The sequence below is a fragment of the Lithobates pipiens genome, unplaced genomic scaffold, assembly GCF_037356315.1.
Source record: "Lithobates pipiens isolate NorthernLeopardFrog02 unplaced genomic scaffold, aLitPip1_a1.2 Scaffold_13, whole genome shotgun sequence".
Classification (NCBI taxonomy): Eukaryota; Metazoa; Chordata; class Amphibia; order Anura; family Ranidae; genus Lithobates; species Lithobates pipiens.
Window position 1 is genome coordinate 53,498,273 of NW_027507718.1, and position 13,117 is coordinate 53,511,389.

The 13,117-nt window shown below is 45.5% G+C and overlaps 1 protein-coding gene across 1 annotated transcript in view; it reads right to left on the reverse strand.

Moving 5' to 3' along the window:
- The window catches only part of FREM1 (FRAS1 related extracellular matrix 1), a 225,320-nt gene that overhangs the window by 8,581 nt on the left and 203,622 nt on the right, over positions 1–13,117 (reverse strand). Inside the window, exons 35-36 of the mRNA XM_077475118.1 lie at positions 13,007–13,113; positions 3,017–3,102 (exon numbers count right to left, since the gene is read on the reverse strand). Of these exons, the coding sequence (XP_077331244.1) occupies positions 3,017–3,102; positions 13,007–13,113 (193 nt within the window). The remainder of the gene's footprint in view (positions 1–3,016; positions 3,103–13,006; positions 13,114–13,117) is intronic.

Genomic DNA, 13,117 nt, shown 5'->3' on the forward strand with positions numbered 1-13,117 from the left:
GACGTCAATTTTGTTTGGGAGCCACAGCAGTGATTTATTGATGCTTAAAGTGAAAGCATAAAAATGAAAAATTCCTTTCAATATAGTGCCTGGGGGGGTGTCCTTAGAGCCGATTCACACAGGGCCGGTTCGAACAACTTTGAAGCCACCTCTGTATAGAAGTCAATGCAAGCCGATTCGAAGTCGCCCCAAAGTAGTACAGGAACATTTTTCTAAGTTGAACCGACTTGAGCCGCTCCTATTAGAACAGTTCCATTGTACAGAATGGTTGGCGCGACTTGACAAGTTGCCCCTATGCGAACCGGGTCATAGTCTACCTGTAAAGTGGCACATCTGTACTGTGTATATAAGCTGCTGCAGCAATAATTGCATTTATAAAGCCCAAAAAATGAAATTTTCCCTGCAAGCTTTCTTTATTTTGCAAGCACCGGCTTGGGGAGCCACTTTGTATGATGAGGCCACAATGGCGTGCACTGGGAACAAGATTAGAGATTTATTGGATAAATTCTGGTGTATTTTTCACAGATTTTGGATAGAAGGAACAGGTGCGAAAAAATTGGGCTTTGGGTTTCAGTAGCACCGTGACACTGTAACCCTATAGAGGTAAGGGTATGGAATTCCCTTCCACAGGCAGTGGTTTCAGCGGGGAGCATTGATAATTTCAAAAAACTATTAGATAAGCACCTGAATGACCACAACATACAGGGATATACAATATAATACTGACATAAATTTACACACTGTAATCCTCAGGGTCACTGAAGATTACAGTATCTGGAACTGCCTCCTCCCAGCCACGTACTATTCGCGAGGGTTCTGGGGATGGAAAATCATCTCTTACTGTTTGACGTATGTCTTCCTCTACTTCAATGCCTTGAAAACTGCCAGAATCCTCCTCCCTCTCCTCTTGTGTGTTCTGTGATGTAGGAACAATGGTGTCTGCATAAAGTGGGCCTGAGTCTGCTCCAGCAGGAACACAACAGGGATTGTGTAACTGATGCATGCATTGTCACCGCTCACCATCCTTGTGGCCTCCTGAAATGGTGACAGTATAGTGCATGCATCCTACTGGATACAGAAAATAGCAAGATGCTTGGATAGGCAGAAGGGCCGACATGTTTCGCAGATTCCTGCTTCTTCAAAGGCACCGCATGCATCTACAATTTCATCCAATTTGAGACCGCAGATGCTTATACGGATGATCGCGACATGATGCCGTGGTCAGGACTCGGCCACAAAGGCCAGTCAAGTGTAACAGCTACCTGGTGAAAGCCATATCCGCCAGGTTTGGATAGTGGGAGTATCAAATCGTGCAATTACCAGGGTATCAAATAATGCCAAAATTCTGTTAAGCGCCATCAATGTTAGCAAGTTCCAGTGGGTGTATGGTCATCCATCGTATAGTACCGCCGTATTATACAATAAGTAACAACCTAAGGCATGTGATGATCACATGTCACATGCCTTAGGTTGTTACCTATTGTATAATACAGTGGTACTATGGTACGATGGATGACTATTCACCCACTGGTACTTGCTACCCCTGCCCGAAGACCCCGACAACCAATGGCTGGGTAGTTGGGAAGAGGTTCTTGTCCCCATCAACATGGGGACAGGGTGCTTTGGGGGGGGGGGCCCAAAGCACCCTCCCCATGTTGAGGGCATGTTGCCTGGTATGGTTCAGGAGGGGGAAATTAAGGAAAAGGGCTCTCTCGCCCCCCTAACCTGTCCTCCAGGCTGCATGCTCGGATAAGGGTCTGGTATTAATTTTGGGGGGACCCACACAATACATAACAGCCGCGAGCAAGTTTAAATTACTTTTTTTTTTTTTTGGCATGGAGTTCTTCTTTAAATCCATACCAGATCCGACGGGCCTGGTAAGGGACTGAGGGGGAACCCATGCCAATTTTTCCCTGATTTTTTTTTTGTTTTTTGCCGGGGCAATACATTATAGCTGCGAGCAAGTTTAAATGACATGTTTTGCTTTAGAAATGTAATTTTGCTGCAGCACTGTTCTACACATTGCACAGATGCGCCACTTTACAGGCAGACTAAGGGGACCCCCCAGGCATGATATTTAAAGGAATATTTCATTTTTATTGTTTCACTTTAAGCATTATTAAAATCACTGCTCCTGAAAAAAATTATCGTTTTAAAAACTATTTTTTGCATTGATACATGTCCCCTGTGGCAGTACCCGGGTCCCCATACACTTTTTATGGCAATAACTTGCATATAAGCCTTTAAATTAACACTTGATTTTTCATGTTCGTGTCCCATAGACTTTAATAGGGTTTGAATGTTCGCTCAAACTTTTTGCCCGTTTGCGTGTTCTTGTGCAAACTAAACCGGGGGGGGTGTTTGGCTCATCTCTAGCCGCCACTATATGTAGGAAAATATATATATATAAAGATATTGTTTAGTGTCACGTTTAACTCTCTTTTTGGGGAAAATTGAAATGAATGAAAGATTATTTAAGATATAAATGTATATTTTGTATAAAATGTTTATTATTTTAATATGATTTTATATTCTTGATATTCTAACAACATTGTGTGGTTTATATTGGGGGTAGAGAGGGGTAATTTTTATTTATAGCACACTGCATTTAGTATATGAGTAATGAAACTAGACAGATTATCCTTGATAAATAAATGGGAACGTTGTAACATGCATATAAATACCCCCAAATCCTAATGTCTTCTTACTCTATGAATAAACCCCACTAGGCAGTGAAACATGCCTGAGTAGAGTGGCCTTAGATTGTGCTGAAACAATAAGGTTGTGTTAATTTTTCTTGGACGTAGTGTGTAATTTCATGATACATGTATGAGCCTGTTTGGGAGAGATGCTGTAGATCTCAGAGACGTAAGCACCCATGGCTCCAATGGTATTAGCGACACTCCTTGTAGCAGTGTCATAACAAATGTGAGTAATATGAAGATGTAGTATTCTCATCCACGTAGTAGAAGTGAAGGGCAATTATAAGATTTTATTTATGATTAAAAATACATGCCTATCCAAAAGGACTTTCTTCCACTGAACTTCCACAGCCAATCCATCTGTTCTTTACTGAAGATATCTACAAGTGTTGCCTGGTACCTGCATTGGAGCAAAATCGGAAATACATGAACATACATATTTACTCTCCTAGATTTTTATGTGATATAACTTTTTACAACTTTATATCTACTATGTTTATACACAAATATTTTCAAATGCCCGGTCCTATCATTGTTAGCATTATCTGACAACAATATGGTTCAGTCTGACAGAGCTAGACATTCAATCTGAAATCCAGGCAGATTTAAAGGACCCAAATGAATGCAGGTCTTGTAGCTATTTAACTTTTTTTAAGCTGCCGATAGTGTAAGCTAATGTACCTCCATTTTACCTGGTATCATCCTCTTGCAGTCCCTTATACAATGTTGCTCATATTTAGACAGAAGGGGCAGGACTCGGAGCCAATTAAAAATGCTACAAGCAATATTTTTGACAAAGAACATACTGCTATTAGGAAAAATCAGAGTGAGCAGAGATGGCCATTAGACTGCTGCTGCTTCACTGTCCAGTAAGATGGCTGAGAGTTGACAAATGACACCACTCTATTCCTTATCTGTAAGCACTGTCATCCATATGGCTGTGTTGTGTAAGAGGGCTGTATAAATCTCAGGACTGGATGAAAGAAAATCAATTTATTTGGCAAAGAAACTTCTCTGTTATATGTATTACACCAGTTTATGTTGTTTTTTTTTTTTTTTTTTTTTGCCTGGAGTTCAGCTTTATGCTGGGATCACAATAGCTGCAGCCGTAGCTTAAAGCAGGGGGTCCGGTGCTTCTCTTTTCACCATTTAAGGTGCGAATCAGGTCCACATTTTTGCCTGAATTTGCATCTGAAACAGAGCCAAAGACACGCAGGACCCTTTTAGGCGTGCTCCCCGGCTGCCCGGATCTGAGTGAACTGACTCCATTGAGAGCTGGTCACAGTCTCCTGGCATGTGAATTGGATGCAGGAAACCCATATCTAATTTGCATAAGTGTAAACCCCACCCTAAAGTGATTGTAAAGTCCTGTTTTAAAAACAAAATAACATACGTTATACTTACCTGCCCTGTGCAGTGGAGTTGCACAGAGCAGCCCAGATCCTCCTTTTCTCAGGTCCATCTTCCCTGCTCCTTGCTCCTCCCTCACAACAAGCAGCTTGCTATTGGAGCACCTGAGCCAAGCTGCAGCTCCGTGTGTTAATTCAGACATGGAGCTGCCATTTGGGCCCGCCCCCTCTCTCCCCTGATTGGCTAACTAACTTTGATTGACAGCTGCGGGAGCCAATGGTGCCACTTCTGGGTCTCAGCTAATTGGGGGTGGGAGTCCTGGATGGCCAAGGGACTCCTAGACATCGCTGGACAGAGAGGGGGCTCAGGTGAGTGTTAGGGGTGCTGCTACACACAGACGGCTTTTTATTTTAATGCATATAATGTATTAAAATAAAATACCTTTACAACTCCTTTAACCACTTCCCACCTGGCCTACAGCAGAATGACGTCATGGGCGTCATGACGTCCTTCAGGACAACATGCCACTGTGCGCCCGTGGGGGGCGCACATCGCGGCTATTGGTGGAGCGGTGTGTCAGTCTGTCAATCATGGCTGATCACGATTTCAACAGGAAAAGTCAACAGCGCTGTTTATCAGCGCAGCCCCCCCCCCCCCTTAGATACCCACACTGGACCACCAGGGACTCCACTAGGACCACCAGGGAAGTGGGCAACATGTGGATGGCCAGGTATGTACCACCTGGCCATCCACATGTGCAAATGATGCCCAACCTGTGCCAGTCACTGCCCACAAATGGGCACTGACTGGCACCATCATGTACCAATCAGTGTCATCAGTGCCACCCATCACCCAGCAATGCCATCCATCAGTGTCATCAGTGCCACCCATCACTGCCCATCCGTGCCCATTAGTGCCCACCTATCAGTGCCCATCCATGCCACCTATCCGTGCCACCCATAAGTACCCATCAGTGTCAAACAAAAGTGCCCATCAGTGACGCCTATGAGCGCCCATCAGTGCCACCTATGAGTGCCCATCAGTGCTACATACCAGTGCCCATCAGTGCCACCACATCGGTGCCCATCAGTGCCGCCATATCAGTGCACGTCATTGAAGGAGAAAACGTACTTATTTACAAAAAATTTTAACAGAAACAAAGAAAAATTTGTTTTTTTTTCAAAATTTTCGGTCTTTTTTAATTTGTTGCACAAAAAATAAAAAATAAAAAATAAAAAAAATCGCAGACGTGATCAAATACCACCAAAAGAAAGCTCTATTTGTGGGAACAAAATGATAAAAAAATTGTTTGGGTATAGTGTTGTATGACTACGCAATTGTCATTCAAATTGCTACAGAGCTGAAAATTGGCTTGGGCAGGAAGGTGTCTAAGTGCCTGGTATTGAAGTGGTTAGCCACTTCCCACCCGGCCTATAGCAGAATGATTGCCGGTCGGTAGTTCAGTTATCCTGACTGGGCGTCATATGATGTCCAGCAGGATAACAGCCGCTGCACACCCATGTGGGCACACATCACAGCGATCGGTGGGGCAGTGTGTCAGTCTGACACACAGCTACACCGATCTCAGTAAGGAGCCTCCGATGGAGGCCCTTTACCGTGTGATCAGCGTTGTCCAATCACGGCTGATCACGATGTAAACAGGAAGAGCCGTTGATCAGCTTTTCCTCAGTCGCATCTGAGAGACGTGAGTAGAAGAGAGCCTATCGGCTGCTCTCTCTACAAGGGGGGGTCTGAGCTGATTGTTGGATCCTGCCCAGGACCACCATCATGCCGCCCAGGACCACCAGGATGGCCATCCACACTGGACCACCAAGTATGCCCCCTAGTCCACCAGGGAAATGCAAATCTGCACCAAGGCAGCTGCCAATCAATGCCCAGGCAGCTGTCAATTAGTGCCCACTCACAATACCTACTACTGCCAGTGCCACCAGGGATGCCCATCAGTGCAGCATATCAGTGCTGTGTATCAGTGCCAATCAGTGTCTCATATCAATGCCCATCAGTGCCCAGCAGTGCTGCCTATCAGTGCCACCCATAAGTACCCATCTTTGTAGCCTTTCAGTGCCCATCAGTGTCACCTATCAGTGCCCATCATCTGTGCCCGCTCATTGGTGCCACCTCATCAGTGTCCATTAGTGCCACATATCAGTGCCCATCATTTGTGCCCGTCAGTGCCCACTCATTGGTGCCACCTCATCGATGCCACCTTACCAGTGCCCATTAGTGCCACCTTATCAGTGCCCATCAGTGAAAGAGAAAACTTACTTATTTACAAAATTTTATAACAGAAACAAAAGCAAAACTTAATTTTTTCAAAATTTTCGGCCTTTTTTTATTGGTTTATCAACAAAAAAAAATTGCAGAGATGATCAAATACCACCAAAAGAAAGCTGGGTACAGTGTAGCATGACCGCGCAATTGTAATTTAAACAGCGACAGCGCAGAAAGCTGAAAATCGGCTTGGACAAGAAGGGGGGTAAGTGCCTGGTATTGAAGTAGTTAAACTTCAGGTTATTATTTCAGATTGTCAGTCATTTAAATATAGTCTGCAGCATCAGTCTTCATTTACCTGTCTTTCCTTCTTCAGCCAATAAATAAGCAAATTATTACTCTCATTTTCTAAAAGTGCTGACCGCCAGGCTTTGTATGAAAGAAGAGACTGTAGGGAAGCCCAAAGATAATACAATTTATTTTCCTTCAACCTGTGTGTTGAACAAAAAAAACTGACTCGATTCCCTCATCCACACTTTCAATGTGGATGGGGAGTCCTCCCTACAGAGCTACTGTATTCTGACAGTGGGGAGACAGACTCTTTATTTACATAGGAAAAGAGGGGGTCTAGGATTACCCCACCTACACAAATACAGCCAGATATCAGCCAGAATATCCCAAATGTCTGTAATTTATTCCAGGTATGAGAAACCAGACTGGGTGCAAATAGAAAAGCACACAATACACCCTTGACTACCTTCTCTGGTCAAACCCGAAAACCCGCCCTCCGATAATGGTCCCCACCCTCTCTCACATGTACGCTCTCTGGGACTCTTTACATTTGAGCTCCGCTTTAGTTTCTCCATATAAACCATTGACACATATCTTCAACAATCCAGCCTTTCCGCCTGGAGAAAATATCCTAGCATTTAAATGATGGTTGGATATGGAGCTATACCGAATCGGACACTTCTTTACAATGACAGGCCCCTTCACCCTATCCTACTGCAACAAAAAGTTAGACCTACCCGCCTCAGAAAGTTCAGATCTCTCACTTCCTACAAAAACTCTGGAAGGACAAACCCGGGGGGCCCTGTTACTATGTGCTACCGTATGTCCACTTGGATGGTGGGGCTTAAACCTGCACTCACTGCGCAGGTGCCGTTGACCTTCGGAGAAGCTCTGTGCCTGCGCAGTACGGGGCGGACACTATCCAATGGCCAGACAGTTTTTGTCAGAACACCGGTATACATGTCTATTCTGCACAAGGTACGTACCAGTCCTGTGGGATCCATGCCTGGTTCATTTTAATGAACGTGAGCTTGTCCACATAGGCTCTGGACAGGCAGCTGCGCTTGTCTGTGATAATGCCCCCTGCCGTGCTAAATACATGTTCAGATAATACACTGGCTGCAGGGCAGGCCAGCACCTCCAAGGCATAAAGGGCAAGCTCAGGCCATGTGCTCAATTTGGAGACCCAGAAGTTGAAGGGGGCAGACTCATCAGTCATTACATGTAGGTGTGTGCACACATACTGCTCCACCATGTTGGTAAAATGCTGCCTCCTGCTAAGACGTTCCATGTCAGCTGGTGGTGCTGGTTCTTGTGGCGTGCTGACAAAGCTTTTCCACATTTCGGCCATGCGGTGCCGGCGGTGCCCCGGCTGTGTTGACAACCTCTTCCTCCTCCTCTGCTTTCGCCTTGTGCTTCCACTGTGCCCCCGCTGTCAGGTGGGAATGCCACCAGCAGCGCGTCTACGAGTGTGCGCTTGTACTCGCGCATCTTACGATCATGCTCCAGTGAGGGAATTAAAGATGGTACGTTGTCCTTGTAATGGGGATCCAGCAGCGTGGCCACCCAGTAATCAGCACCAGTTAGAATGTGGGCAACTCGGCGGTCGTTGCAGAGACACTGCAGCGTGTAATCACTCATGTGTGTCAGGCTGCCCTGAGGCAACGAAAAGCTGTCCTCTGTGGGAGATGTATCGTCTGTGTCCTCTGTATTCCCCCAGCCATGCATCAGTGATGGCCATGAGCTGGTCTGGGTGCCACCCTGCTGTGAACATGGTTCCTCCTCCTCCATTTCCTCCTCCTCCTCCACCTCGTCATCCTCCAGAACTGTGCCCTTGCTGGACAATTGTGTACCTGGCGTTTGTTGGTGCAGGAACCCACCCTCGTAGCCACTTGTGAATGACTGCCCTTAAAGCCTTGGAAATGACCCCTCTTCCGCCTGCTTCTCCTCCTCCTGTGCCACATCCTCTTCCATCATTGCCCGAATCGCTTTTTCAAGGAGGCATAGAACTGGGATAGTAACACTGAGAATGGCATCATCGGCACTGGCCGTGGAGTACTCGAAACAGCGCAACAAGGCACACAGGTCTCGCATGGAGGCCCAGTTATTGGTGGTGAAGTGGTGCTGTTCCGCAGAGCAACTCACGTGTGCATGCTGCAGCTGAAACTCCACTATCCCCTGCTGCTGCTCGCACAGTCTGGCCAGCATGTGCAAGGTGGAGTTCCACCTTGTGGGCATGTCACATATGAGGCGGTGAGCGGGAAGGCCGAAGTTACGCTGGAGCGCTGACAGGCGAGCAGCAGCAGGGTGAGAATGCCGAAAGTGCGCAAAGACGGCCCGCACTTTCTGCAGCAGCTCTGGCATATCGGGGTAAATTTTAAGGAACCTCACGACCACCAAGTTCAGCACATGCACCAGGCAAGGCATGTGCGTCAAACCGGCTAGGCCCAGAGCTGCTACGAGATTTCACCCATTATCGCACACCACCAGGCCGGGCTTGAGGCTCACTGCCACCAACCACTCATCGGTCTATTGTTCCATGTCCCTCCACAACTCCTGCGTGTTTTGGGGTTTTTCCCCCAAACAGGAAAGATTTAAAACTGCCTGCTGTCATTTAGCCCTGGCTGAAGTTGGTGGTGAAGGTGTTACGCTGACCGGATGAGACTGCTGCATGATTTGGGGCTCAGACTGCTTGGCTGATTTGCAAGGGGGTGAGGTGAAAGACTGATGGACATCGGCTGCAGGTGCCAACTTTGATCTTTCAGCAGGAAACTGGGTGGGAGACAATGTGAAGGAACTGGAGGCACTGTCAGCAACCCAATCTACTATCGCCTGTACTTGTCCTGGCCTCAACATTCGTAGAGCCGCATTAGGCCCGACCAAATACCGCTGCAGGCTCTGTCACCTACTCGCACCTGAGGAAGGTATTTCACTTGTGCGTGTAGCTGGCACAGATCGACCACATCTTCTCCCTGCAACAGGAGCTCCACCAGCAGCACCCCGACCGGGGCCACGTCCCTTCTTTGACGTTCTCCTCATATTTCTCAAATTTAGGATCTTGCCCTAAATGGGTGTTTTTTGAATAGCATAATAGAAGAACAGTATCTAAAGTGTGTATCTCACACGTACAGATATGCAGGAAACACTGTAAAATATTTTTTTGGCCCTAAATGGGTGTTTTTAGAATAGAAGAATAGAGCAACAGTATCGAAAGGGTGTATCTTACATGTACAGATATGCAGAAAATGCTATTCAAAACAAAAAAATTTTTGCCAATTTTTTTTTAACCACTTCCCAAACGGCCAATGCACATATACGGCCGGGTGGGAGCCGTCTACTTTTGATAGGACGTTCAGGAACGTCCATCAGAAGGAGCGGGATCGCGCACGCGCGTGCCCGCGCAGCGGCGCGATCCCGATGCGCCCGTGTCACCTGGACACGGCGCATCTCAGATCGGCAGGAGGGCTCTCTGATTGGCCCTCCTGATCACATGACGGCCGTGTCCAATCACGGCCGTCATGAGATGTAAACAAACAGCCGGTTGCTAGGCAATCGGCTCCTCCTCTCCTCACACAGAAGTCATCGCTGAGGAGAGGAGAGCAGATCGCTGCAGCCGGCTGATGATTAGTGAGTATGAGCTGTTTTTTACAGCTTTTTACTCACTGATCACCAGTCTAGTGTAATACACAACACACACCACACAGTATAAAAACAGTCCCCACATATGTCCCCAAAACATACATGTCCCCAAATAATAAAAACACATGTCCCTAATAATAAACACATGTCCCCCACATATGTCCCACTAAAATCACATGTCCCAATGATTATCTGCACACATATGTATGTGATCACCTGCACACATATGTACATGATCATTTGCGTACATATGTCCGTGATCACACAAACCAATTATTATACACTTAACGGAATTTTTTTTACCAAAAACATGTAGCAGAATACATTTTGGCTTAAATTTATGACAAGATTTGATTTTATTGGAATTCTTTTAAAATAGAAAAAAGAAAATATTGTTTTTTTTCCAAATTTATGCTTTTTTGCGCTTATATCGCAAAAAATAAAAAACTGAGTCGTGAATAAATACCACCCAAATTAAGCTCTATTTGTGCGAACAAAATGATAAAAATTTCATTTGGGTACAGTGTAGCATGACCGCGCAATTGTCATTGAAAGTGCGAGAGCGATGAAAGCTGAAAATTGGGCTGGGAAGGAAGGGGGCGAAAGTGCCCTGTATTGAAGTGGTTAAATAGAAGAACAGTATCTAAAGTGTGTATTTAACACGTACAGATATGCAGGAGACACTGTGACCCTAGATGAGTGTTTTTAGAATAGCAGAATAGAGCAACAGTATCTAAAGCAGGGGTGCCCAACCTTTTTAAAAAATGAGGGCCATCGAAGCGACTTAGTGACCGGTCGCGAGCCAAAATATGTGTAATGGGTGGATGACAGGTCTGTATCTATGCTGCATATGCAGAACGGATATGGACACAGCCCATGCTACTCTATGGGCCCTCCAATTCTATCTGACGTTCCCCTTCTGTTTTTGTTGGGGTTTTTTTGTTTTGTTTTTAGCATGTTGGATTGAAGGTAAGCAGGGGTAAATGGACATAGAGGTGAATGGAGGGTCCGATTGGGTCCTAAGGCTGCTTTCACACTGATGCGCCACGTGCACCTGTGGCTTTCCTGCAGGTTAGCTGCTCTTTGCCATAGACTTCTATTATATCCTGATGGTATAGTGCACTTTCTGAAAGCGCACCAAAACCACAGGTATGGCTGAGTGCAGGTAACCCACAGGTGTAGGATTAGTTTAACAGCAGCCTAGTAACCACTGAAGAACAGATATGCCCATAAATACACTGATTTCAGTAACAAACACACCTTTAATAAGTATTCCATTCAGTTTTCCCCAGCTGTTGCTGTCCCAGACAGAGTGCATTTGATATCGATTGTGACAGGAGCTGGTGCTATACCGGAAGCATCAGCTTATGCGGCTCTGCTCTGCAGCTTCTTGCTTTCTCTACCGCCGGCTTCATACACAACACTGATGCTCTGGGATGGTTGGTCGGCAACCTACGATCTAGGCTTGTAAAACCACCATCCCAGAGCAGGAAGTCGCGGGCCACATCATAGGGCTCCGTGGGCCACATGTGGCCCCCGGGCCACTTATTGGGCACCCCTGATCTAAAGGGTGTATCTCACGCGTACAGATCTGCAGAAAATGCTATTCAAAAAAAAAATGTTTGCCCTAAATTATTATTTTTTTCAATAGCACAATAGAAGAACAGTATCTAAAGTGTGTATCTCACACATACAGATGTGCAGGAAAAAGTGCAAAATATTTTTTTGGGCCCTAAATGGTTTGAATAGCAGAATAGACCAACAGTATCTAAAGGGTGTATCTCACAGTAACATATGCAGTGCTGGTGCACTGAGCTTGCATAAAATGCCTGCCAACGCCAACCTAAGTAACAGACAGATAAAAGTTATCTTTTCTCTGGCACTGGGATCAGGGCAGTGTAAAAAGATTGTGCTCTGCACCCACACAACAAAATAAAGGTAGATCGTTGAGTAATTCGATTTCTGAAGCAGGACTCCTATCTAATTCTCTCCCTCAAAGCAGCAGCAGCAACCTTTCCCTACACTATCTAAAGCAGAGTGACGTGCTGTGCTATGTGCCCCTATCTTATATAGAGGCTGGGTCACATGCTGCACTGGCCAATCACAGCCATGCCATTTAGTAGACATGGCTGTGATGGCTTCTAAGGGCACATGAGTTAAACAAATGTTGATTGGCTGCCCTGCAGATTTTTAAAAAGCGCCATTACATTACCGAACACCGAACTCAAACCCAAACATACAGTAAATTGTTCGGGTTCGGGTCTGGGAAATTTACAGTTCGGGTTTGCTCAACCCAAGATACCTGTCAGCCTTATTTTTCTTTGTGTACACCAGGCTGTGCAGCTTAATATACAGTTTTGGCACGATTCTTTGCTAAAACAAAGTAACTCCCATGCACAAGTGGTCAAAGATTCTAAACCCTGAAAAAAGGCCAGGAGAAGATTGACGCAATGGAAGGGATCATGACTATCACAGAGCTGGAAAGGATCATCTTGGTCAGTAAGCCTGTCATAATGTGACAACATGCTGTGCAAACAATCACATTACGGCTAAAAGTTTCTGGGAGCCCAATATATATATATTTTTTTGTTGGTGGTTTACTTTCACTGTATGCTTTGTATAATCAAATTTTATGACAAGCTGCGTACAGCCTTGCATAGTATTTCATTTGCAGAAGTTCTGCATTGTGCTCATTATTTCTAAAAAAATAAACTTGAGTTAGGTGCATGTCATAACTGAAGGCTTATTTCACAAAAGATCTAATAATTCAGAAAATAGAGCAGTGTTCTTACTGTTCCTGACATATCCGGGCTGCGGTGATCCATGTGGCCTTCTGCTCAGTGATGTGTTTGTAGCAGCTGCTGTCATGTGGAGTCCAGCCAAATGGACATTTTGTAGCCTGA